This window comes from Zonotrichia leucophrys, chromosome 29, assembly GCF_028769735.1.
Source record: "Zonotrichia leucophrys gambelii isolate GWCS_2022_RI chromosome 29, RI_Zleu_2.0, whole genome shotgun sequence".
Lineage (NCBI taxonomy): Eukaryota > Metazoa > Chordata > Aves > Passeriformes > Passerellidae > Zonotrichia > Zonotrichia leucophrys.
In genome coordinates, this window is record NC_088198.1 from 1,654,309 (window position 1) to 1,679,885 (window position 25,577).

Below are 25,577 nucleotides of genomic sequence, written 5' to 3' on the forward strand. Positions count from 1 at the left end.
AATTTTGGGACTCCCCATCCCTGCACCCCCATCCCTAATTCTGGGGTCCCCCTTCTTTCCACCCCCCCATCCCTAATTTTGGGGTCCCTCATCATTCCATCCCTAATTTTGGGGTCCTTGCACCCCCATCCCTAATTTTGGGGTCCCCCATCTCTGCACTCCCCATCCCTAATTTTGGGGTCCCCCATTCTTGCACTCTCCGTCCCGAATTTTGGGGTCCCCCTTCCTTAATTTTGCGGTCCTTCCACCCCCATCCCCAATTTTAGGGTCCTCATCCTTGCACCCCCATCCCGAATTTTGGGGTCCCCATCCCGAATTTTGGGCCCCGATCCCCGCACTTCCCGAATTTTGGGGTCCTCGCACACCCCATCCTTAATTTTAGGGATGCCCCACCCCGAATTTTGGGGTCCCCCCTCCTCCCTCTCCCCCACCCCCATTCATGGCAGGACCAACAAACTCTTTTTTATTTTCCCAGCCTTTTTTTTCTTTATTTTCCGCTTTTTTTCCATTTTCATTTTCTTTACAAAAAAAACCCCCAAAAAGATGCAGAAGAAGCCCCCGAGAGGAGGGGGCACAAGGACTGAGACCCCCCCCCCAAAAAGCACCCACATGTTCCCCCCCTGTGCCCCCCCAAAAGTGGCATCGCCCCCCAGTGCCCCCCAAGCATGGGGGGTTCCCCGAAGCTGCTTTTGGGGGGGTCTCGATGGGTGGGGAGGGGTCTCAGTGGTTTGGGGGGGGGTCGGGACCCCCAGCACCAGTTGTACCCAATGAGGGGGGGCAGGAGTGGAGTTTTGGGGGGTTTTGGGGGGGTCTCAAGGGGTTTGGGGAGGGGTCTCAAGGGGTTTTGGGGGGTGAAGGGAGGGGTCTCAAGGGGTTTTGGGGGTCCGGGATTCCCAGTGTTGCAGTGATGGGGTGTCGGTGGGGGAAGGGGCTGGGACCCCCAAAAACAGGTGTACCCCAATGATGGGTCTCAATGGGGGACCCCAAAAATGGGGGTACCCCAGAATGAGGGGCTGCAGTGCTGGGGTCTCAATGGGTGACCCCCAGAACAGATGTACCCCAATGATGGGGTCTCAGGAGGTGGAGGCGTCTCAAGGGGGGACCCCCAAAATCAGATGTACCCCAATGATGGGGGGGTGCAGTGCTGGGGTCTCAATGAGGACCCCCAGACCTGGCTGTACACTAGTTATGGGTCTCAGGGGATGGAGGGGACCCCCAAAAAGAGGTGTACCCCAGAATGGGGGGGCTGCACTGATGGGGTCTCAGTGAGTGGGTGGGACCCCCAGGACAGGCGTACCCCAATTAAGGGGTTTAAGGGGGTGGAAGGGACCCCCCCAAAAAAAGGTGTACCCCAGAATGGGGGGCTGCAGTGATGGGTCTCAGGAAGTGGAGGGGACCCCCAGAAGTGCCTGTACCCCAATTATGGGGTCTCAAGGGATGGAGAGGACCCCCAGAACAGGGGTACCCCAGGTATGTGGGGCTGCAGTGATGGGGTCTCAATGGGGGATCCCCAAAAACATCAACATTGTATCCCAATTATGGGATCTCTGGGCATAGAGGGGACCCCTAAACAGGTGTACCCCAATGATGGGGTCTCGGGGGATGGAGAGGACCCCCAGAACTGCCTGTACCCCAGTAATGGGGTCTCAGTGAGTGGAGGGGACCCCCAGAACTGGCTGGGTGGGTCAGACCCCCAGAACTGGCTGTACCCCAGAATGGGGGGCTGCAGGGATGGGGTCTCAGTGGATGGTGTACCCCAATGATGGGGTCCCAGTGGATGGGTGGGACCCCCAGAACTGCCTGTACCCCATTGTGCTGCAGGGCTGGGATGTCATTTCGGGGTGAAACCCTGGCCCCAACTGAACCCCAATGATGGAACAGCTTTGGGTGGGGTCCAGGACCCCCAGCACCCACAACCCAGCACGGAGTGATGAAGAGGAGGCTGCAGAGGGGGTGACAGGGACCCCCAAATGCCACCAAACCCCCCCTGCCCCACTGCCATCAGCCAAAATTGGGATTTTCTTGCTGGAAGTTGTAACCTTCTGCACCAGCTTGTAGTCAGTGCTGAGGAAGGAGATGAAGATGCAGATGCCCTTGAAGGGCTTGGAGTGATGAAGAGGAGGCTGCAGTGGGGGTGACAAGGTGCCAAGTGCCACCAAAGTGCCACCAACCCCCCGCTGTCCTCAGCCAAAATTGGGATTTTCTTGCTGAAAATGGGGATTTTCCTGCTGGAAGTTGTAGTCGGGACAGACCTTCTGCACCAGCTTGTAATCGATGCTGAGGAAGGAGATGAAGATGCAGAGGACCCTGAAGGTCACAGTGATGAAGAGGAGGAGAAAAGGCTCCTGTGGGTGCCACCAAAACCCTGCCCCACTGCCATCAGCCAAAATAAGGATTTTCCTGCTGGAAGTTGTAGGACAGACCTTCTGCACCAGCTTGTAATCGATTAATTGATGGTGAGGAAGGAGATGAAGATGCAGATGGCCTTGAAGGTCAGTGATGAAGAGGAGGCTCCTGTGACCTTGAAGGTCAGAGTGATGAAGAGGAGGCTGACAGGGACCCCAAGTACCACCAAATCCATTGCCCCACTGCCATCAGCCGAAATAAGGATTTTCCTGCTGGAAGTTTTAGGACAGACCTTCTGCACCAGCTTGTAATTGATGCTGAGGAAGGAGATGAAGATGCAGATGACCTTGAAGGTCACAGTGATGAAGAGGAGACCCCCAAGTGCCACCACATTCACTGCCCCACTGCCATCAACCAAAATAAGGATTTTCCTTCTGGAAGTTGTAGTCGGGACAGACCTTCTGCACCATGGATGCTGAGGAAGGAGATGAAGATGCAGATGACCTTGAAGGTCACAGTGATGAAGAGGAGGCTCTCATGGGGGTAACAAGGACCCCCAAATGCCCCTGTCCCACTGCCATCAACCAAAATAAGGATTTTCCTGCTGGAAGTTGTAGTCGGGACAGACCTTCTGCACCAGCTTGTAGTCAATGCTGAGGAAGGAGATGGAGATGAAGAGGACCCTGAAGGTCACAGTGATGAAGAGGAGGAGAGGAGGCTCCTGTGGGGGTGACAGGGAACCCCAAACCCCGTCTGTCCCGCTGCCATCAGCCAAAATAGGGGTTTTCCTGCTGGAAGTTGTAGTCGGGACAGACCTTCTGCACCAGCTTGTAGTCGATGCTGAGGAAGGAGATGAAGATGCAGATGACCTTGAAGGGCTTGGAGCAGAGCCAGGCCGCGTGGCTCTGCGTGTGCTCGGTGAAGCAAACCTTGGAGGGATCGTAGAGGCACGGCTTGTTCTTCCTGGCCCTGTTGGTTTTCTCGTACTCCACGTGGCAGTTGAGCGCCTTGGCCGGGCGCCCCTCGGGCAGGGTGCTCTGCTGGGCACGCAGAGCCGGCCCTGGCAGGGCTGGCACCACCACCTCAAAGCCCACGGCCTTGGAGGGCGGCACGATGCTGACGGAGACGTTGCCCAGGCTGGAGGAGTTGTGTCTGAAGTAAACGCTGAAGGTGCCGTTGATGTGGTCGACGATCTTGCCCGTCACCAGGAGGCTGAACTTGAGCGTTTTGATGTTGAAGTAGAAATCGCCCCAGCCGAAAATCTTCTTGGCGCGGCTGGATTTGAGGCTGGGCTTGCGGTGGGCGCGGGGGTTCGGGGCTTCCAGGGATGTTTGGTTCTTCTGCCAGTGCCAGGGGCTGTGGGAGGTGCCAGCCGGGACCCCCGTGCCCACCCTGGGGGGCTCTGCCGGGATCAGGTGCCCGGGATTGAGCGCCGGCGGGTTCAGGGCGCCGTAGGGGACGTCCTTGAGGAGGGCTGAGGTGCCCATCTCCAGGTAGCCCAGGGCTTTGGGGAGGTGGCCGCCGGCACACACGGTCTGGGGAGAGGGGAGAGGGGGTGAGATGTGCTGGTGGCCTTCCTCACTCTGCCTGTGCCCTCCTCATCCTCTCCCTGCTTCTCCCTCCTCATTCTCCTGCATGCACCCTGCTCTTCCTCCTACCTACAGCCCCCTCCTCATCCTCCTACCTACAGCCCCCTCCTCATCGTCCTTCCTGCACCCTCCTCATCCCTCTGCCTGCACCCTCCTCATCCTCCCACCCGAACCCTCCTCATCCTCCTGCACGCACCCTGCTCATCCCTCTGCCTGCGCCCTCCTCATTTTCTACCTGCTCCTCCTTCCTCATCTTCAGCCTACAGCCCCTTCCTCGTCCTTCTGTCTGCACCCTCCTCATCCTCCTACCTGCAGCGCCTTCCTCGTCACTCTGCCTCATCCTCCTCATCCTCTCCTGCACCCTCCTCATCCTCCTTCATACAGCACCTTCCTCTCCTCTACCTGCTCCTCCCTCCTCTACCTCCCACCTGAACCCTCCTGATCCTTCTGCCTGCACCTTCCTCATCCTCCTGCACGCACCCTGCTCATCCTCTACCTACAGCCCCTTCCTCATCCCTCTGTCTGCATCCTCCTCATCTCCTGCCTGCACCTTCCTCATCCTCCCACCTGAACCCTCCTCGTCACTCTGCCGCACCCTCCTCATCCTCTACCTGCTCCTCCCTCCTCATCCTCTTACCTGAACCCTCCTCATCCTCCTACCGACAGCCCTCTGCCTGCACCCTCCTCATCCTCTTACCTACTTCTCCATCCTCATCGTCTCACCTGAACCCTCCTCACCCCTCTGTCTGCACCCTCCTCATCCTCTCCCACCTCCTCCCTCCTCATCCCCTGCATCCTCTCCATCCTCTTACCTACTCCTCCCTCCTCTTCCTCCCACCTGAACCCTCCTCATCCTCCTGCCTGCACCCTCTTCATCCTCCTACCTACAGCCCTTTCCACATCCTCCTTCCTGCAGCCTCCTCATCCTCTCCTTCCTCCTCCCTCCTCATCCTCCCACCTGCACCAGCTGGGCTGGGACCAGAGGCTCCATCTCCGAGTTCCCCCCCTGTCCCTGGCACTGCCACCCGCGCTCAGATCCAGCTGCCAGCCCCACCCCGGGCCCCCACCCCTGTCCCTCACCCCCGTGCCCCCTCCTCATCCTCGCGGGGTGCCCGCCGTGCCCTCGTGCCCCGCCAGCTGCCGCGGCAGCCCCGGGCTCGTCAATCACTGTCACCCGGAGCTGCTCGGGGTCACCTGGAGCCCCGCAGGGGGAGCGGGGAGGGGGAGATGGGCACGGGCACCAGCTGGAGGGGCTGGAGGGGCTGGGGGGGCTGGAAAATCGAGGTATGATCACGGAATGGCTCCTGACATTGCTGGGGGTGATGCTGGCATCATGGCTCTAAATTTTTTTAATTTTATAAAATAAAGTATTAATTTTAATATTAATTTTAAAAATATCATCAAAATAAATATAATAAAATTATATAATAGAAATATAATTTTTATAAAATAAAATATTAATTTAACACAAATTTTAAATTATCATCAAAATAAATACAATAAAATTATATAATAAAACATCGATTTTATAAAATAAAATATTAATTTTAATATCCATTTAAAATATAATAAAAATATATAATACATAAAATATTAAAAATAGATAAAAATATAATTCAAAATATAATAAAATAAAATAAATATATTATTAATAAATAAATAAAAAATTATATAAAATATATTAAAATTATATAATAAAAATATTGATTTTATAAAATAAAAATATTAATTTATAAAAGAAATCCTTTGATTTTTTAAAGGAGGAGCAGGATGGCTCTAAAATAATTTTTAAATTTTATACAATGAAAGATTAATTTTGATATTAATTTTAAAAAATAGAATCAAAATAAATATAATAAAATAATATAATAAAATATTAATTTTATAAAATAAAATAATTTATAAAAAATTTATTTGATTCAAGATTATTTTATTTTTTAAAGGATCTACAATAAAGATTATTTTATTTTTAAAAGGAGGAGCAGGATGCCTCTAAAACAGAGATTATTTTATTTTTTAAAGGAGCTTGGACCTTTTTTCAATTGCCCTAAATTCCCTTTGTTAGAGTGGATTTTTCCTTGGAGAAGAATTAAGAGTGAAGAGTGAAGGGATGATCTGAGCCATCCCTGGGACCCTCCCAAGCTGTGCCAGGGTTCCTAAACCTGCTCTGGTTGTGCCAGGCTGGACCCCTAAACCTGCTCTGGTTGTGCCAGGCTGGGCTCCTAAACCTGCTCTGGCTGTGCCAGGCTGGGCCCCTAAACCTGCTCTGGTTGTGCCAGGCTGGGCCTCTAAATCTGCTCTGGCTGTGCCAGGATGGGCTCCTAAACCTGCTCTGGTTGTGCCAGGATGAGCCTCTAAATCTGCTCTGGCTGTGCCAGGCTGAGCCCTTAAATCTGCTCTGGTTGTGCCAGGCTGGGCTCCTAAACCTGCTCTGGTTGTGCCAGGATGAGCCTCTAAACCTGCTCTGGTTGTGCCAGGCTGAGCCTCTAAACCTGCTCTGGTTGTGCCAGGCTGGGCTTCTAAATCTGCTCTGGCTGTGCCAGGCTGGGCCCCTAAACCTGCTCTGGCTGTGCCAGGCTGGGCTCCTAAATCTGCTCTGGTTGTGCCAGGCTGGGCTCCTAAACCTGCTCTGAGAGAGGAACCCTGAGCAGGACATGCAGCCCCATTACGTCTTTGGGAAGGGGATTTGGGGTCTTTCAGCCCATTTGGGGTGGTGCAGAGCTGAAGCTCAGCCTCCATCGCTGCACCCCAGATCTGTGCCAGGCTGAGCTCCTAATTCTGCTCTGCCTGTGCCAGATTGGGCTCCTAAATCTGCTCTGGCAGTGCCGGGCTGGGCTCCTAAATCTGCTCTGGCTGTGCCAGGCTGAACCTCTAAATCTGCTCTGGTTGTGCCAGGCTGGCCTCTAAAATCTGCTCTGAGAGAGGAGCCCTGGGTAGGGAGTGCAGCCCCGCCACATCCGTGGGAAGGGGATTTGGGGTCTTTCAGCCCATTTGGGGTCCCTCAGCCCCTCGGGGGGTGTTGCAGAGCCGCAGCTCAGCTCCATCCCTGCACCCCCCGAGCTGTGCCAGGCTGAGCTCCTAAATCTGCTCTGCTTGTGCTGTACCAAAGAGAGGAACCCTGGGCAGGACATGCGGCCACACCACGTCCATGGGAAGGGGATTTGGGGTCTTTCAGCCCATTAAGGGGGCCGGGGGGAATGTAAAGCTGCATCTGATCCATCCCTGGGTCCCCCCCCCAAGCTGTGCCAGGCTGAGCTCCTAAATCTGCTCAGAGAGAGGAACCCTGGTCAGCCCCACCAACTCTGTGGGAAGGGGATTTGGGGTCTCTCAGCCCATTTGGGGTCTCTCAGCCCCTTTGGGGTGTCCCAGCCCCTCGGGGGGTGCTGCCGAGCAGCAGCTCAGCTCCATCCCCGCACCCCCATCCCGGCCATCCCCCCGCTCCCCCCGGCTCTCTCCCGGCTCGGCTCTGCCTCTCCCTTATCTATTTTTCAACGCAGCTTCAAAGCCGGGCGCCCTCAGTCAGCCGGAGAGGGAGGGGCAGCACCGCGATGGGGAGATGATAACGAGGGGAGAGGGAGAGGGGGAACCCCCCAAGCTGAGAGGGGTGGGGTCTGCACCCCATCTCTGCACCCATCGGGGCTGGGACCCCTCACACCCCGCTGCGAGCCCCCCAAATCTGGGGTTCCCAGCCCAGGGGGATCGGGCACAGCAGCTCATCCTGCCGAGCCCCCACCTCCGGGAAGGGTTTCTGGAAGTTTCTGAGCTCTGAATTTCCATCTCAGTCAGGGCTGGGAGCCAAGGCCGTGCCGCAGGTGCCTCTGCCCTTCCTCCCCTGCCTCAGTTTCCCTTTTCCAGGCCCCCTTGTGCGGCGTGATGGGGTTGGGTTGGAAGAGGCTGTGATGGGAATGGCAGGGAAGGGACAGAAGGGGACAGGGATGGGACAGGGAGGAACGGGAGGGATAGGGAGGGACAGGGAGGGGACGGGGATGGGACAGGCAGTGGAAGCAGAGAGGGACAGACAGACAGACACTTGGGGAAGGGACGAGGATGAGACGGGGGGACAGGGAAGGGACAGGGATGGGCAGGCAGTGGCAGCACAGCGGGACAGACAGACAGACACTCGGGGAAGGGACAGGGATGGGACAGGGGGGACAGGAGGGGACAGGGATGGGACAGGGATGGGCAGGCAGTGTAGCGCAGGGGGACAGACGGACAGACAGACACTCGTTGTGCGACAGATCCAGGGGCTGGGGAGGCACGGATAGAGCAACCCCCCCCCCCATCCCTGCAGGAACAGAGGTGCCCAAACCCCCGCGGTCTCGGGGCCAGCCTGGCACCCCCCCAATCCCCCCAACCCCTGCGCAGGAGCTGCCGGGGGATGAAAGGGAATTGCAGAGCAGCGCTGCAGCCCGGAGCGATCGATCGCGGCACCGGCAGCGCGGGGGGACCCCCGCAGCCCCCGCCGAGCCCTGCTGGGCCGGGGGGGCTCGGAGCGGGCGGGGGGAGCAGGGACGGGGAGGTTTGGGGGAGCCAAGGTCACCCCCCTGTCGGCATTCAGGGCAGGTGCGGAACACCTCGCGTTAAATATTCATGTTCGTGTTCCTGCTCGGTGCCTCCTGTCGGGGTGTGGACGTGCTCCTGAATCTCCTGGACACGCCTTGGAGGGATCTCAGTGCTCCTGAACCTCCTGGATATATCCCCTTTCCCATCCTGTCCCCACCCTTGTCCCGTCCCCATCCCCTGTCCCCGTCCCCTCTCCCACTCTTTCCCCATCCTGTCCCCATCCCTGTCCCCAGTGCTCCTGAACCTCCTGGATACCCTTTCCCATTGCCCCGTTATTAATCCCCTTTCCCATCCTGTCCCCTATTGCATCCCTGTCCCCATCCCTGTCCCCATCCTGTCCCCATCCCTGTCCCCATCCCTGTCCCCATCCCCTCTCCCACCCTGTCCCCAGTGCCCCAGAACTGCCTGGACACATCTTGGGGAGGGTCTCAGTTCCCCTGAACCTTCTGGACATGGCTTGGGGGGGGTCTCAGTGCCCTCCTGGACACATCCCCTTTCCCATCCTGTCCCCGTTATTACATCACTCATCCTGTCCCCCCCCATTTCCCCCCCTCTTCCCTCCCTGTCCCCAGTGTCCCTAAACCGCCTGGACACGCCTTGGGGGGTGGTCCCCGTCGGTGCTCGCCGCCCCCTCCCGCTCTGTTCTCAGCATTGGCCAGTGAGCGGCTCTGCTGCCGCACAGGTTACCTGAGATGTTGTTTTTCACTGTCACACGCACGGCTGCATTTACACAGCTCCCTTCCTCACCCCCCCTCCTCATCCTCACCCCCTGCTCATCCTCATCCTCATCCTCATCCTCACTCCACTCCTCATCCTCATCCCCTGCTCATCCTCGTCCTCAGCCCCCTCTTCACCCCCTCCTCCTCATCCTCCTCCTCATCCTCATCCTCATCCTCATCCTCATCCTCATCCCCCCTCCTCATCTTCATCCTCACCTTCCCTCCTCATTGCCATCCTCAACCTCATCTCCTCCTCACCCCCCTGCTCATCCTCACCCCATCCTCATCCTCATCCTCACCCCCTCCTCAACCTCATCCTCATCCTCACCCACCTCCTGGCCCCCTCCTCATTCTCACCCCCCTCTTCATCCTCGCCCGTCTCCTTGCCCCCCTCCTCATTCTCACTCTCAATTTCATTCTCACTCCCCTCCTCACCCCATCCTCATCCTCATCCTCATCCCCCAGCATCGTTCCCTGCTTTAGCTGCTCTCCACCCCCCGTGTGTCCGCAGGCCCCGCGTGGCGCCCCCGGAGCGGGCAGGGCTGCGGGAAGGGCCGGAGGCGGCTGCACAGGGACCGGGGAAGGCTCTCGGTGCCTTCGGCATCAATTTGGTTTGTCAGGCCCGGCGCTGATGGCCACTCACATCCCATTTGCTGCCGGGGCCAGGCGCCGTCAGCTGCTCCCCCGAGAGCCTCGGTCACCTTGGTGGAGGGAAGGGGGGGTTCAGGGGGCTTGGATGGGTTGGGATGAGCTCCAGCACCCCGAGAGAGGGGCTGGGAATGATGACAGCCCCAGCAAAGGCCTCATTGCCACCAACACCTGTCCCTGTGCCAGGCTTGTCCCCAGCTCTGCTGCCAACCTGTTTCCATTCCTAGAGCCAGCCTGTGCCTGTCCCCATGGCCAGTCTGTCTCCATGCCCACCGTCAGCCTCTTTCTGTTCCTAGCACCGCTCTGTCCCCATTATTAGCACCACACTGCCCCCATTAATACCACCAGCCTGTTTCTGTCCCTCCCCTGCCCCCATCCCCACCACCACCTTCTCCCCATTATTGCCACCAGCCTGTCCCCATTAATATCACATCCCTGTCCCCATCCCTCCCACCAGTCTGTCCCCATGATTGCCATCACTCTCTCCCCATCCCTCCTGCCATCCTGTCCCCATCCCCTTTCCCACCCTGTCCCCATTAATGTCACCACCCTGTCCCCACTAGTACCATCAACCTGTCCCTGTCCCACCACCATCCTGTCCCCATTAATACCATCATCCTATCCCTGTTCCTACTGCCAGCCTGTCCCCATCCCTGTCCCCATCCCCTTTCCCATCCTGTCCCCATTAATATCACCACCTTGCCCCCATTAGTACCACCAGCCTGCTCCTGTCCCTACCACCAGTCTGTCCCCATTAATGCCACCATCCTGTCCCCATCCCCTTTTCCATCCTACCCCCATTATTACCATCACCCTGTCCCCAACCCTACTGCCATCCTGTCCTCATTAATAACACCACGTTGCCCCCATTAATACCATCACCCTTTCCCCATTAATACCACCGTCCTGTCCCCATTATTGTCACCATCCTGTCCCCATCCCTACTGCCATCCTGTCCCTATCCTGTCCCCATCCTGTCCCCATCCCCTTTCCCACCCTGTCCCCATTAATACCTCCACCCTGCCCTCATTAATGCCACCACCGTCTCCACATTATTACCACCGCCCTGTCCCCACCCTGTCCTCATCCCTGTTGTCCTGGTTTAGGGTGAGGGACACCTGTCCTCACCCTGTCTCCATCCCCTTTCCCCTCCTGTCCCCATCTCCTTTCTCCCCCTGTCCCCATCCTTGTCCCCATCCTGTCCCTATCCCTGTCCCCATTATTACCACCATCATGGCCCCATTACCATCACCCTGTCCCATCCCCTTTCCCCTCCTGTCCCCACCCTATCCCATCCCCTTGCCCCTCCTGTCCCCACCCTGTCCCCATCCCCTTTCCCCTCCTGTCCCCACCCTGTCCCCATCCCCTTTCCCATCCTGTCCCATCCCCTTTCCCACTGTCCCATCCCTGTCCCCACCCTGTCCATGATTACCACCATCTGTCCCATTACCATCACCCTGTCCCATCCCCTTTCCCCCCCTGTCCCCACCCTGTCCCCTCCCTATCCCCATCCCCTTTCTCCTCCTGTCCCCACCCTGTCCCCATCCCCTTTCCCACCCTGTCCCCATCCCCTTTCCCATCCTGTCCCATCCCCTTTCCCACTGCCCCCATCCCTGTCCCCACCCTGTCCCATGATTACCACCATCATGTCCCCATTACCATCACCCTGTCCCATCCCCTTTCCCCCCCCGTCCCCATCCTGTCCCCATCCCTGTCCCCCCCTATCCCCACCCCCTGTCATCCTCCCCCTCTCCCTCCTCGTGGTTCCCCCTCTCTCCCCACGGCCTCGGGCTCATCCCCTCCCTGTCACCCGGCTCCTTCGTTAGCACCGGGAGATTAATTGGAGGCGCAGAGCGACAATCCCGGCGGGGCCGCTCCCCCCGGCAGCCTCGGCCCGGGGGCGCCGTGGCATTTCCAAAGGTTAGCGGCAAACAAGGTGCCTGTGACAGCTCCCATTCATCTCCCGGCGCTGCCGCTGCGGCTCCGCGGGGCTGCGGGAGCCGCCCGGAGAGCCCAGGCGTGGCCGGCAGGGTGAGGATGGTGCGGGAGATGGAACGGGAAGGACTTGTAAACAGGATTGTCTGGGAAAAGATTTGTGAGATTATGGAAATTGTAGAAGTGAGATTGAAATGACAGCAAGTTTAGGTGAGCCAGGGTGGTCACAGACGGACAGACACACAGACAGGTGAGGATGGTGCGGGAGATGGAACGGGAAGGACTTGTAAACATGATTGTCTGGGGAAAGATTTGTGAGATTATGGAAATTACATAAATGAGATTGAAAGGAAAGCAGCCAGGGGGGTCACAGACAGACAGACAGACACACAGACAGACACACAGACAGACAGGTGAGGATGGTGCGGGAGATGGAACGGAAAAGACTTGTAAACAGGATTGTCTGGGGAAAGATTTGTGAGATTATGGAAATTATATAAGTGAGATTGAAATGAAAGCAGCCAGGGAGGGTCACAGACAGACAGACAGACACACAGACAGACACACAGACAGGTGAGGATGATGGGGAAGATGGAATAGGAAAGTCTTATAAATATGACTGATTTTGAGAATATGGAAACTCTAAGCAAGATGGAAATGAAAGCAAGTTTAGGTGAGCCAGGATGGACAGACAGACACACAGACAGGTGAGGATGATGGGGGAGATGGAACAGGAAAGACTTATAAATATGATTGTCTGGCAAGAGATTTTGAGAATATGGAGTAGTTTTTAGGGTTTCCAAAGAGGAGTTTTTAGGGTTTAAAACTACTCCAAAGAGGAGTTTTTAGGGTTTCCAAAGAGGAGTTTTTAGGCTTGGCAGAAGGGGCCCAAAGAGGAGTTTTTAGGGTTTAAAATGTAGCACAGTATGGGAATGTAATGATTCTTATAGGCTGAATGGAAATGCTGTAGGATTTGTATCTTGTACTAGATTGGTCAGTGAGAATCAGAATATTCAACACAGAAAAGAAGATTTATTGTATTGGAACGGGAATCTTACGCTCTTACCCTTTCACTCTCTGACCTTTTTACTCCCTTCTGCTCTCACCCTCTCATCCTCTCTCCCCCTCTCTCCTCTCAGTCCTGCTCCAGCTGTGCCTGGCAGCTCCCAGCAGCTCCCTGCACTGGGCCCTTTGCAATAAACCCCACGTTCCACGCCCTGGCTCCAGAGATCTCTCGTGTCCGTCTGTCCTGACCATCCCACCCCTGACAGTCCAACAGCGGGAGCACCGAGGGCTGCGGGGTGGCTGCTCCCGAGGGTCTGGGTGTGTCTGTGCCCGTGGGTGGCACAGGGGTGTGCCCGGGCAATGCAGCGGATGGCAGCGGGTGCTGTGCAATGCATGCAGTGCTGCAAGAGCAGGTGGGGGCGCATGGGCACCTGTGCACGTCCTGCAGGGCCCTGAGAGCAGCTGTGTGTGCATAAGCGTGGTGACAACACACGGTGACATACGTGTGGTGACACACATATGGTGACACACGGTGACACGCACACAGTGACACACACGGTGACACACGCGTGGTGACACACAGAAAGGACACACATATGGTGACACACGGTGACACACATGGTGACACACACGTGGTGACATACACATGGTGACACACATACAGTGACATGCACGGTGACACACACATGCACAGTGACACACACGCAGTGACATGCGTGGTGACACACAAAATGGTGACACACATACAGTGACATGCACGTGGTGACACACACATGGTGACACACATACAGTGACATGCACACAGTGACACACACGGTGACACACACGTGGTGACACACACATGGTGACACACACATGGTGACACACAGAAGGGGACACACACAGTGACACACACACAGTGACACACACATGGTGACACACACATGGTGACACACATACAGTGACATGCACACAGTGACACACACGGTGACACACACGTGGTGACACACACATGCACAGTGACACACGCAGTGACATGCGTGGTGACACATATGGTGACACGCAGTGGCATGCACACACAGTGACACACATGGTGACACACACATGGTGACACACACAGTGACATGCACACAGTGACACACATGCAGTGACATGCGTGGTGACACACACATGGTGACACACATACAGTGACATGCACATGGTGACACGCATATGGTGACACACACAGAGAAGGGATATTCCAACATTGACCAGGGCACCCCAAACACCAGAATAGGCAACTTCAACATTGGGATGGGCACCCCAAACACCAAGATGGGCACCCCTAACACCAGGATGGGCACCCCACCATTGGGATGGGAACCCCAGAACCAGAATGGGCACACCAAATACCAGAATAGGCAACCCCAGCACCCCAATATTGACCAGGGCACCCCCAGCACTGGGAAGGGGCACCCCAACATTGAGATGGGCACCTCCAACACCAGGATGGGCACCCCAAACACTAGGATGGGCATCCCAGCACCGGAATGGGCACCCCCAGCACAAAGAAGGGGTACCCCAATATTGGGATGGGCATTCCCAACATTGGCCAGGCATCCCCAGCACTGACAAGGGCACCCCAGCACTGGTATGGGCGCTCCAGCATCAGGACAGGTGAACCTGGCACCAGCAGCTCCTCAGCCAGAGGAGAGTCTGTATGAGCTCAGCCAAATCCACCAAATTCATCAAAATCACCAGATCAAACTAAATCCGCCTCATCCATGATACCCAACCAAACCCACCAAGTCCAACCAAACCCACCAAATCCAACCAAACCCACAAAATTCACCAAATCCAACTAAATCCACCAAACCCACCAAATCCAACCAAACCCACCAAATCCAGCAAATACAACTAAACCCAACGAAACCCAACCAAATCCAACCCAACCCAACCAAAATCACCAAGTTCACCAAATCCACCAAACCCACTAAATCCACCAATTCATCAAATCCACCAAGTCCAACCAAACCCACCAAATCCAGCAAATACAACTAAACCCAACGAAACCCAACCAAATCCAACCCAACCCAACCAAAATCACCAAGTTCACCAAATCCACCAAACCCACTAAATCCACCAAATTCGTCAAATCCTCCAAACCCACCCAAATCCTCCAAACCCACCAAATTCACCAAATCCAACTAAAACCCAACCAAACCCACCAAATCCAGCAAATACAACTAAACCCAACGAAACCCAACCAAATCCAACCCAACCCAACCAAAATCACCAAGTTCACCAAATCCACCAAACCCACTAAATCCACCAAATTCGTCAAATCCTCCAAACCCACCCAAATCCTCCAAACCCACCAAATTCACCAAATCCAACTAAAACCCAACCAAACCCACTGAATCCACCAAATCCAACCTAATCCACCAAATCCACCCAAACCCACCAAATCCACCAAATCCAACCTAATCCACCAAATCCACCCAAATCCACCAAACTCACCAAATCCACCAAAAGCCACCCAAACCCACCGCAGGGTCCTTCCAGCCCCATGCTGGCATCCCACTCCTGGTGACACCAATGTTCCCAAGCCCTGGTGTCACCTGGAGCAGAACCAGAACCCTCAGGGTGCCAGGGGGCAATCAGCTCTGGATCAGCTGCGCCCTCACCCCCCAAATATTCACCTCTCTCCTCTCTGACAGAAATAAAAAAAAAATATGCAAATGTTGCAGCTTTATTAACGGGCTCGGCACGCGCTGGCTAATAAATATTTCATAGCCCGAGTAGGACTTTTTTTTTTTTTGCTCTCCCTCCTCCTCCTTCTTTCTTTTTTCGTTTTGGTTCCTTTTCCCTGTCACTCGTTTCCTGCCTTTTTCTTTTCCTCAGCCGTTGTTTTATTTATTTATTACTTTTAAGGGCTTCACGGTGAGGTAGGAGCTGGGAGGAAAAAAAAAAAAAAATAAATGTACAAGGCGAGTTTCTCCCCCCACGGGTGAAAAAAAGGGAAAGTGCTGTTAAGAGCAAAAGGAAAAAAATATAATAGAAGGGAGGAGACGGCGGCAGGCAAAGGATTCGGGGCTTGTGTGAGTCATTGGGCTGGAGGAGAAAAGGGAATGAATGGGAAAACAGGAGATAAACGGAGAGGGAGGGAGCAGAACCGGCAGAGAGGGGACACGGGGGTGGCAGGGATGGGGACGGCGGGTGTTTGTCACCCAGCAGCTCCCTGAGATGAACAACAGGCCTGGAACAGCCTTGGTTGGGTTTTGGGGGGACTCAGCTCCTTGTGGGGGTCAATGGGGTGGGGGGTCCTCACGGTCACCCCACTGAGGAGGTTGTGGGGACAGGGGACAGCTCACGGGGATGGTGTGGGGACAAACAGACAGCAGGGATGGGTTCCACATCTCCAGTGACAGGGATGGCCCCCAGGATGCTCCTGCCTCAGTTTCCCTCCAGCAGAACAAAATTCCTCTACCCCTCTTGCAGCAGATGAAGCAGCAGTTTCACCTGAGTCCACCCAAAATTGGGGGGACACAGGGAGCTCATGGGGATGGTGTGGGGACAAACAGACAGCAGGGATGGGTTCCACATCACTCTCACATCTCCTTGGGGTTTTATAAAAGAAAACTTGGGGTTTATTGCAAAAGGAAGCCCCCAGGATGCTCCGGCCTCAGTTTCCCTCCATCAGATTCAGCTTTTAAGCAGAGAGGCAGCGGCTTCACCTGAATTCCCCCAAAATCGGGGGGACAGGGGCACACTCCTTTGTGTGGGGACAAACAGCCAGCAGGGATGGGTTCCACATCTCCAGTGACAGGGATGGCCCCCAGGATGCTCCTGCCTCAGTTTCCCTCCAGCAGAACCACATCTTCAGCAGATGAGGCAGCAGCTTCACCTGATTTCCCCCAAAATCGGGGGGACACAGGGAGCTCACAGGGATGGTGTGTGGGGACAAGAGAGTACAGCCAGGTCCCACATCACTCCCAAGTCTCCAGCAGCAGGGATGACCCTCAGGATGCTCCTGCCTCAGTTTCCCTCCATCAGAACAAGATTTCTCTACCTTCTTCCAGCTCTTCAGCAGATGAAGCAGCAGCTTCACCCCAGGCACCCCAAAAATCGAGGGGACATGGGGATCTCACAGGGATGGTGTGTGGGGACAAACAGCCAGGTCCCACATCCCTCCCACATCTCCACCACCAGGGATGTTCCTGCCTCAGTTTCCCCGCAGCAGAACAAGATTCCTCTACCCCAACAGAGAAGCAGCAGCTTCACCTGAGTCCACCCAAAAGTGGGGGGACACAGGGAGCTCATGGGATGGTGTGTGGGACAAACAGCCAGCAGGGACACGTCCATGTCACTCCACACCTCCACACACGAGCCTCAGGATGTCCTGCCTCAGTTTCCCCTCAGCAGAACAAGATTCCTCTACCCCAACAGAGAAGCAGCAGCTTCACCTGAGTCCACCCAAAAGTGGGGGGACACAGGGAGCTCATGGGGATGGTGTGGGGACACACAGCCAGCAGGGACAGGTCCATGTCACTCTCACACCTCCAGCACCACGGATGCCCCTCAGGATGCTCCTGCCTCAGTTTCCCCGCAGCAGAACAAGATTCCTCTACCCCAGCAGAGAGGCAGCAGTTTCACCCCAGCCCCCCCAAAACTGGGGGGACAGGGGCGCACTCCTTTGTGTGGGGACAAACAGCCAGCAGGGATGGGTTCCATGTCACTCCCACACCTCCAGGATGTCCCTCAGGATGTTCCTGCCTCAGTTTCCCTCCATCAGAACAAGATCCCTGTACCCCAGCACATAGGCAGCAGCTTCACCTGAATCCCCCCAAATTTGGGGCACCCCAAACCCTCATCAGCTCATCCCCCACCTCCTGCTCCCCCCCAGGCACCCCCCAGCCCTTCCCTCCCCGTTTCACTTTATTATTGCAATAAATGCAGCCATAAAAGTGGCAGGTACTGGCGCTCGCCGCGATCGCTGCTCCCGAGCTATGGAAATGTAATTTCCAGTGTGCCCGGGAAATTTTATAAGATCGTATCAGGAGGGATCATAAATCCCAATCCCAGTCCCCCCACAACCTCCCTGCATGAGGCAGGGCCACTGAGAAGGTCACCAGAGAGGGGGGAAATGCCAGGTTGTCCCCTTGGTGTCACCCCATTCCCTCCTGGCATCCCCAGTGCCAGCTGGGATCTGTCACCCTCAGGAATTAGGGGGCACCAGCAAAGCCCCCAAAATAAATTTTGATTAAAACCCTCCAAGAGACCCACCAAGAGTAGGGGACAGAATGTCCCTGCACCCCTGGCACACCCTGGAACCCCCCTGGCACCCCCTGGGACCCTCCTGGTGCCCCCCAGGATTGGATTCAGCCCCATTTTCACCCCACAGTGGATTTTGGTTAAAACCCTCCAAGAGACCCCCCCAGAAATATTGGGGACCCTCTGGGGTCACAAGGAGTGACCAGGTGGTGGCTGCCACCAGGAGCAGGGCACAGAATGTCCCTAAAGCCCCTTGGGACCCCCCTGGCACCCCCTTGGTGCCCCCCTGGTGCCCCCCAGGGTTGGATTTTCAGCCCCATTTTCACCCCACGGTGGATTTTGATTAAAACCCTTCAAGAGACCCCCCCAGAAGTGCTGGGGGGTCACAAGGACCGTGACCCACCTCAGCCAGGGGGTCCCAGGACTCCCCTGGCACCCCCTGAGACCCCCCTGGGACCCTCCTGGTGCCCCCCAGGGTTGGATTCAGCCCCCTTTTCACCCCACAGTGGATTTTGATTAAAACCCTCCAAGAGACCCCCCCAGAAATATTGGGGACACTCTGGGGTCACAAGGAATGACCAGGTGCTGGCTGCCACCAGGAGCAGGGCACAGAATGTCCCTAAAGCCCCTTGGGACCCCCCTGGCACCCCCTTGATGCCCCCCTGGTGCCCCCCAGGGTTGGATTCAGCCCCATTTTCACCCCACGGTGGATTTTGATTAAAACCCTTCAAGAGACCCCCCCAGAATTGCTGGGGGGTCACAAGGACCGTGACCCACCTCAGCCCGGGGGTCCCAGGACTCCCCTGGCACCCCCTGGGACCCTCCTGGTGCCCCCCAGGATTGGATTCAGCCCCATTTTCACCCCGCAGTGGATTTTGGTTAAAACCCTCCAAGAGACCCCCCAGAAATATTGGGGACACTCTGGGGTCACAAGGAGTGACCAGGTGGTGGCTGCCACCAGGAGCAGGGCACAGAATGTCCCTAAAGCCCCTTGGGACCCCCCTGGCACCCCCTTGATGCCCCCCTGGTGCCCCCCAGGGTTGGATTTTCAGCCCCGTTTTCCTCTCGCAGGTGCCAGGTGAGGTTTTGCTGCAGACCCCGAGGGGACAATGGGACAATGAGAGGGTCACCCCCGGTGTGACACCAACCCTGGGTGGCACGGGGGATCGGGAATTGATTAGGGGTTGATTTGGGATGGATTTGGGATCGATTTGGGATTATTTGGGATTGATTTGGGGCTGATTTGGGATTGATTCGGGATGGATTTGGGGTTGATTTGGGATTATTTGGGATTGATTTGGAATTCATTTGGGATTGATTGGGGTTTGATTTGGAATTATTTGGAATTGATTTGGGATTGATTTGGGACTGATTTGGGACTGATTAGGAAGTGATTTGGGATTTTTTGGGGTTGATTTGGGATTGATTTGGAATTGGTTTGGGATTATTTGGGATGGATTTGGGATTGATTGGAATCTATTTAGGATTGATTTGGGATTGATTTGGCATCAATATGGGATTGATTCGGGGTTGATTTGGGGTTGATTTGGGATTCATTTGGAATTCATTTAGAATTCATTTGGAACTGATTTGGGATTATTTGGGATTGATTCGGGATTGATTTTGGATTATTTGGGATCGATTTGGGGTTGATTTGGGATCGATTTGGGATGGATTTGGGATTATTTGGGGCTGATTTGGGGTTGATTTGGGTTTGATTGGGGATCGATTTGGGATTGATTTGGCATTGATTTGGGATGGATTTGGGGTTGATTTGGGATTATTTGAGATTGATTTGGAATTCATTTGGGATTGATTAGGGTTTGATTTGGAATTATTTGGAATTGATTTGGGACTGATTTGGGACTGATTAGGAAGTGATTTGGGATTTTTTGGGGTTGATTTGGGATTGATTTGGAATTGGTTTGGAATTGGTTTGGGATTATTTGGGATGGATTTGGGATTGATTGGAATTTATTTAGGATTGATTTGGCATCAATATGAGATTGATTCGGGATGGATTTGGGATTGATTTGGGGTTGATTTGGGGTTGATTTGGGATTCATTTAGAATTCATTTGGAACTGATTTGGGATTATTTGGGATTGATTCGGGATTGATTTTGGATTATTTGGGATTGATTCGGGATGGATTTGGGATTGATTTGGGGTTGATTTGGGGTTGATTTGGGATGATTTGGGATTGGTTTGGAATTGGTTTGGGATTGATTCGGGATTGATCCAGGGTTGATTTGGGATTAACTTGGGATTGATTTGGGATCGATTCCCATCCCTGCTCTGTTCCTCCACAATGACTTTCCTTTTGCAACAGGGAACAAAAAAAAAGCAGGGAGGGAGGGAGGGGAGGGAATGGGGGGGCACGGGGCTGCGATTATTCCTCCAGCAGCAATCCAAGCGGCGGCAGAGGAAGCTTCATCTTTCCTGGGCCATTTCCCTCCAAAGCCGAGCCAGGCACCGCGGCGAGCCTGGAGCTGGGCCAGCCTGGGGGGGCTGGGGAGGGGGCTCAGCTCGGTGTCCCCCCCCCAATTTGGGGTCACCGGCGGCGGGGGGCTCCTTGAGAGGATGCAGAAAGAGCGGGCGAAGTCATTAACGCGGGAGTGTTAATTGGCAAGGGTGTGATTGGTGATTAGTGATTAGCGGTGGGGGCTCAGCTGTGCTGCCCCCCCCCCTCCCTCCCCATCCCGGCCACCTCTGCCAATCCCCAGGGGAAAAATCGCAATTAAAAATAGGAAAAAGCAATAAAAGCCAACCAGATCGGCACCGGGGAGGGCAGGGTGGGTGGGTTTGGCTGGGGGGCACCCAGGGGTGCCCCCCCCTTCCCCATTCTCTGCTCCCCCCCCTCGCCGAGGCTGCGCCAGCCACGCTCCAGGCTCCAGCCTTATTGAATCTCCCAGCTTGGGGTGCAAAGGGCACCAGAGGGAAGAGTTATTAAAAAAAGGGAAATGAGTCGCTTGGAAACCTTCTTTCGGAATAACACTGCGTGTTTGTTTGGCGATAGATTAGCTCAGCCATGCTGAGCACACACACAGCACCCGCCGCAACGGCGGCCACGGTACCGGGGGAGCTGCAGGGACGGTACCGGGGGTGGAGGGGGCTCATCCCGGTACCGGGGGGTGCACAGGGCCCATCCCGGTACCAGGGCATGCATTGAGCCCATCCCGGTACCAGGGAGCTGCGGGAACGGTACCAGGGGTGAAGGGGGCTCATCCCGGTACCGGGGCATGCACTGAGCCCATCCCGGTACCGGGCCATGCATTGAGCCCATCCCGGTACCGGGGGTGCAGGGGGCTCATCCCGGTACAGGGACATGCACAGGGCTCACCCCGGTACCGGGGAGCTGCAGGAACGGTACCGGGGGTGGAGCGGGCTCGTCCCGGTACCGGGATATGCACTGAGCCCATCCCGGCCCGGTGGGCACAGGAACGGTACCGGGAGCCCGTCCCGGTACCGGGACATGCACGGAGCCCATCTGACAATCGCGGTACTATGGGGAATCGCAGTGGAGTGCATCCCGGTACCGAGGGATGCACGGAGCCTATTCTGGTACCGGAGCATGAACAGAACCCCGTCCCAGTACCGGGAGATGCACTGGGCCCATCCCGGTACCGGGGGATGCACGGAGCCCATCCCGGCCCAGTGGGCACAGGAACGGTACCAGGGGTGCACGGGGCCCATCCCGGTACCGGGACATTTCCAGAGCCCATCCCGGTACCGGGGGATGCACCAAGCCCATCCCGGGCCGGTGGGCACCGGAAGGTACCGGGGGGTGCAGGGGGCTCATGCCGGTACGCGGGGATTCACGGAGCCCATCCCGGTACCGGTGGGCACAGGAACGGTACCGGGGAGCGCACAGAACCCATCCCGGCCCCGCAGGCCCCGGGGGCTCAGCCAGCACTCGGAGCTCAGCATCCCCAGGGACCCCCGACCCCACACAAACCCCACATCCTCTCTCCTCCGACCCCAAATATCCTGCACACCTCCAAGCCCCAATTTTGGGTGAATTCACCCCAAAAACAGGAGCTGGAGAGGCGGAATTGGGGTGCCCTTGTGTGGAAAGGGCTGGCAGCAGCTGCCGAGAGCAAAACCATCTGTCACAAACCCAGGTGGCACCTCCGGGGTGACAGCGAGGGACAAAGTGGATGAGTTTGGCATCGCGGGCCACCCGCACGGCAGGATTTGCCTGCAAAGGGTTAATCCGGGGAGGAAAAGCTGCAGAGGGTTAATTTGGGAAGGAAAAGCTGCCAGCGACACTCAGGTGTTCACAGACAGCCGGATTGGCCCGCAAAGGGTTAATTTGGGAAGGAAAAGCTGCCAGGAACGCTCAGGTGTTCACAGAACGTGCCAGCAAGGAGGGAAACTGAGGCACGGGGATGTGGCCAAGGCACGTCCTGGGATGGAGCGGGGTGAGGAAGGACGGACAGACAGACAGACAGACAGACATCGCTGCGTCCGTCGTGCTGTGGCACTCAGCCATCCCACCCGCGGCTCCGTCCTGCTGGTTTTGCCCAATCTTACCCAGTTTTGCCCAATTCCTCCTCTGCTGAGTCTTGCCCAGGCCTGGGTGCGGTCACCCCATGCCAGGGGCACCCAGGGGTGGCACCGGCCCGGCAGGAACCCCCGGGGATGCTCAGAGGGTCCTTGGGGGTCTCACATATTGGAGGTCCCCACATCTGGGGGGTCCCACATCTCAGGGGTCTCAGACCCTGGGGGTCCCACACCGTGGGGGTCCCCACAACTCGGGGGTTCCACACTTTGGGGGTCCCACAGCTCGAGGGTCCAACAACCTGGGGGTCTCATACACCTTGGGAGTCTCATACACCGGGGGTCTCACACCCTGAGGGTCCCCACAACTCGGAGGTCCCACATCCTGAGGGTCTCCACATGCTGGGGATGTCACACCTTGGGGGCTTGGGGGTCCCACACTTTGGGGTTCCTCACATCCTGAGGGTCCCCACATCTCGGGGGTCCCACCCACCGAGGGTCTCACACCGTGAGGGTCTCACACATCGGGGATCCCACACCTCGAGGGTCCTCACACCCGGGGGTCCCACACTTTGGAGGTCCCCAAAACTCGAGGGTCCCACACCGGGGCATCCCCATACCCTGGCGACCCACAGCTTGGGGGTCCCCACATCCTGGGGTCCCCCCCACGAATCCAGCCCCCTCCGGACCCCCAAAACACCCCGGGAAAGTTTCTCCCCGACAGTCCTGCAGAGCCGAGCGGCAGGAACGGCTCCGGTGCCCCCCCTGGCACCCGGTGGGCACCGGGCTGGGCAGAGCCCGAACTCCTCCGGACCCCTGGCAAACGGGGGGGAGTCCTGGACCCCCACCCCAAATGGGTGAGAGAGGTCCTGGACCCTCACCCCAAATGAATCAAGGGAGTTCTGGACCCCCACCCTAAATGGATCAGGAGGGTTCTGGACCCTCACTCCAAATGGGTCAGGGGGGTTCTGGACCCCCACCCTAAATGGATATGGGGGGTCCTGGACCCCCGCCCCAAATGGATCAGGGGGGTTCTAAACCCTTATCACAAATGGGTCAAGGGGGTGCTGGACCCTCACTCCAAATGGATCAGGGGGGTCCTGGACCCCCACCCCAAATGGATCAGGGGGGTCCTGGACCCTCACCCCAAATGGATCAGGGCATCTCCCTGGATGTTCCTGCCCCCCTCACGCCCACCCCATGCCCCAAACCACATCCGTGCCCCCTCCCCAGCTCGGAGCCCCCTCCCCATCCCCGCTGCCCGTGTGGGTGGGGCAGGGAGGGGATGGAGGGGGGGGCCAGGGCAGCGCCCCGCTCCGGATTCGATCAAAACAAACCCATTTATCTTGAACCAGCTCCAGCAGCGCCAGATGCTCCGCAATGGATGGACACGGGGAAAAGGAGGGAGGGGGGGTCACGCAGAGCCGCCCCCACACTCCACAGACAGACAGACGGACGGACGGACAAGTTACAGGAGCCTTTGCCTTGGGTGGCGCAGAGAGGAGGAGGAGGAGGGTGAAGGAAAGGGAGGGGGGTCCCTGATGTGCATCCAATTCCCGAGAGGGAATTGACTCGTTTGATTTTATTCATGAAACACAGAAAGTAAAAATGGAGTGTCAGGGAATCAGATCCGCTGGGTGATGAGCGCGACCCCCCCTCCCTCCGGGTAAACTGGGGGGGGGGCTCCATCCACCCCCCCATCCTGACCACCGAGGGGTTCCAATGGGGGGGACACGCTTTGGGGATTGGGGGGACATTATTGAGGGGGGGTCTCTGCGGCTGCAGCCCACCGAGCAGCAAAAGGGGGGTCCCCCAAACCCCCCAGGCCTGTCCAGACCCCCGTGTGTCCTCCCCATGCTTGGGGGGGGGCTCTGGGTGAGGTGGGAGAAGCCCCCCCCAAAATCCGTGCAGGAGTCGGGACAGGGATGAGGCGTCACCTCCGCAGGTGATTTTGGGGTTCAGGGCAGAGAGAACAGCTGGGGACCCCCCCAAAATCGTGTTTGAGGACCCCCCCCCCAAATCCTGTTTGGGGTCCCCCCCAAATCTTGCGTGGGGACCCCCCCAAATCCTGCATGGAGACCCCCCCTCACTCCCCAACACTATGGGGGGGTCCCCTTGTTCTCCCTCCCATTCCAGGTGTGCTGCAGGTGCGGGACAAGGGGGGTCCCCCAAGGCCCCCCGACCCCCCCCCCCCCCAATCCGTGGCCGTCCCCCCCCCCGGTTCCCTCTCGCTGCCCCCCCCCCGCACCTGCCAGACGGCGCCTCTGCAATGGGGGGGGGGGAAAGGAAAACAAATCTGGGGGGGCTTCACCAACCACGGGACCCCCCCCCAACACCACAACTCCGGGACAGCCCCAGCTTGGGCTGGGGGGGCAGGACCCCCCATAAAACTCTCACGTTCACCCCCCCATCAGCGCCTGCACGCCCCCCCCCCAAACTCACGTATGCCCCCCCCCCAAACCTTCGTTCTTTTCGTGATTGTCAGAGCCCCCCCAATGCACGAACCCCCCACACCGACCTAAATCGCAACCACGCCCCCCAAAAATCAGCACGACCCCCCCTCACCAGGACCCCCAATTTCTCCTGCACCCCCCAATAACTGCATGGCCCCCCCCCCAATTCATGACAGCCCCCAAACCTCCGTTCTTTACGTGACTGCCAGAGCCCCCCCAGACCACGAACCCCCCCCAAAACAGGACCCCGAAATCTGCACGACCCCCCCAATAATGCACGACCCCCCACCAATTCAGACACCCTAAAATCACACGACCCCCTGCACAGAACCAGATTTCTCCTGCACCCCCCAATAATGCACGACCTCCCCCAAATTTCCCGGTAACCGCGCACCCCCCCGGTGGTCCCGGTGGTCCCGGAGCCCCCCCGGTGGTCCCGAACCCCCCCGGTACCTGCAGCAGCAGCAGCCCGGGCCCGAGCAGGGGCAGGCGGCGGCGGAGCATCGCGGGGCTCCGGGAGAACCGGCGGCCCCGCTGGTGGTGATGATGATGATGGTGATGATGATGAGGGGCGGCTGGAAGAAAG

At 56.9% G+C, this 25,577-nt stretch overlaps 1 protein-coding gene across 3 annotated transcripts; it reads right to left on the reverse strand.

Annotated features, from left to right (window-relative positions):
- Positions 1-491: 491 nt before the first annotated feature.
- NXPH4 (neurexophilin 4) lies at positions 492-25,577 on the reverse strand. Of its 3 annotated transcripts, none has more exons than XR_010442967.1 (3): positions 25,445-25,577; positions 2,639-3,881; positions 492-2,423 (listed from the first exon to the last, which is right to left on the reverse strand). XR_010442967.1 is itself a non-coding variant. In XM_064734760.1 (2 exons), the coding sequence occupies exons 1-2, from the start codon at positions 25,493-25,495 to the stop codon at positions 3,114-3,116; spliced, it is 819 nt and encodes a 272-aa protein (XP_064590830.1). In that variant the 5' UTR covers positions 25,496-25,577; the 3' UTR covers positions 492-3,113. The 3 variants fall into 3 exon arrangements, 1 of the variants encoding a protein (XP_064590830.1); XR_010442968.1 differs by having other exon boundaries at positions 492-2,252; positions 2,424-3,881; XM_064734760.1 differs by having other exon boundaries at positions 492-3,881.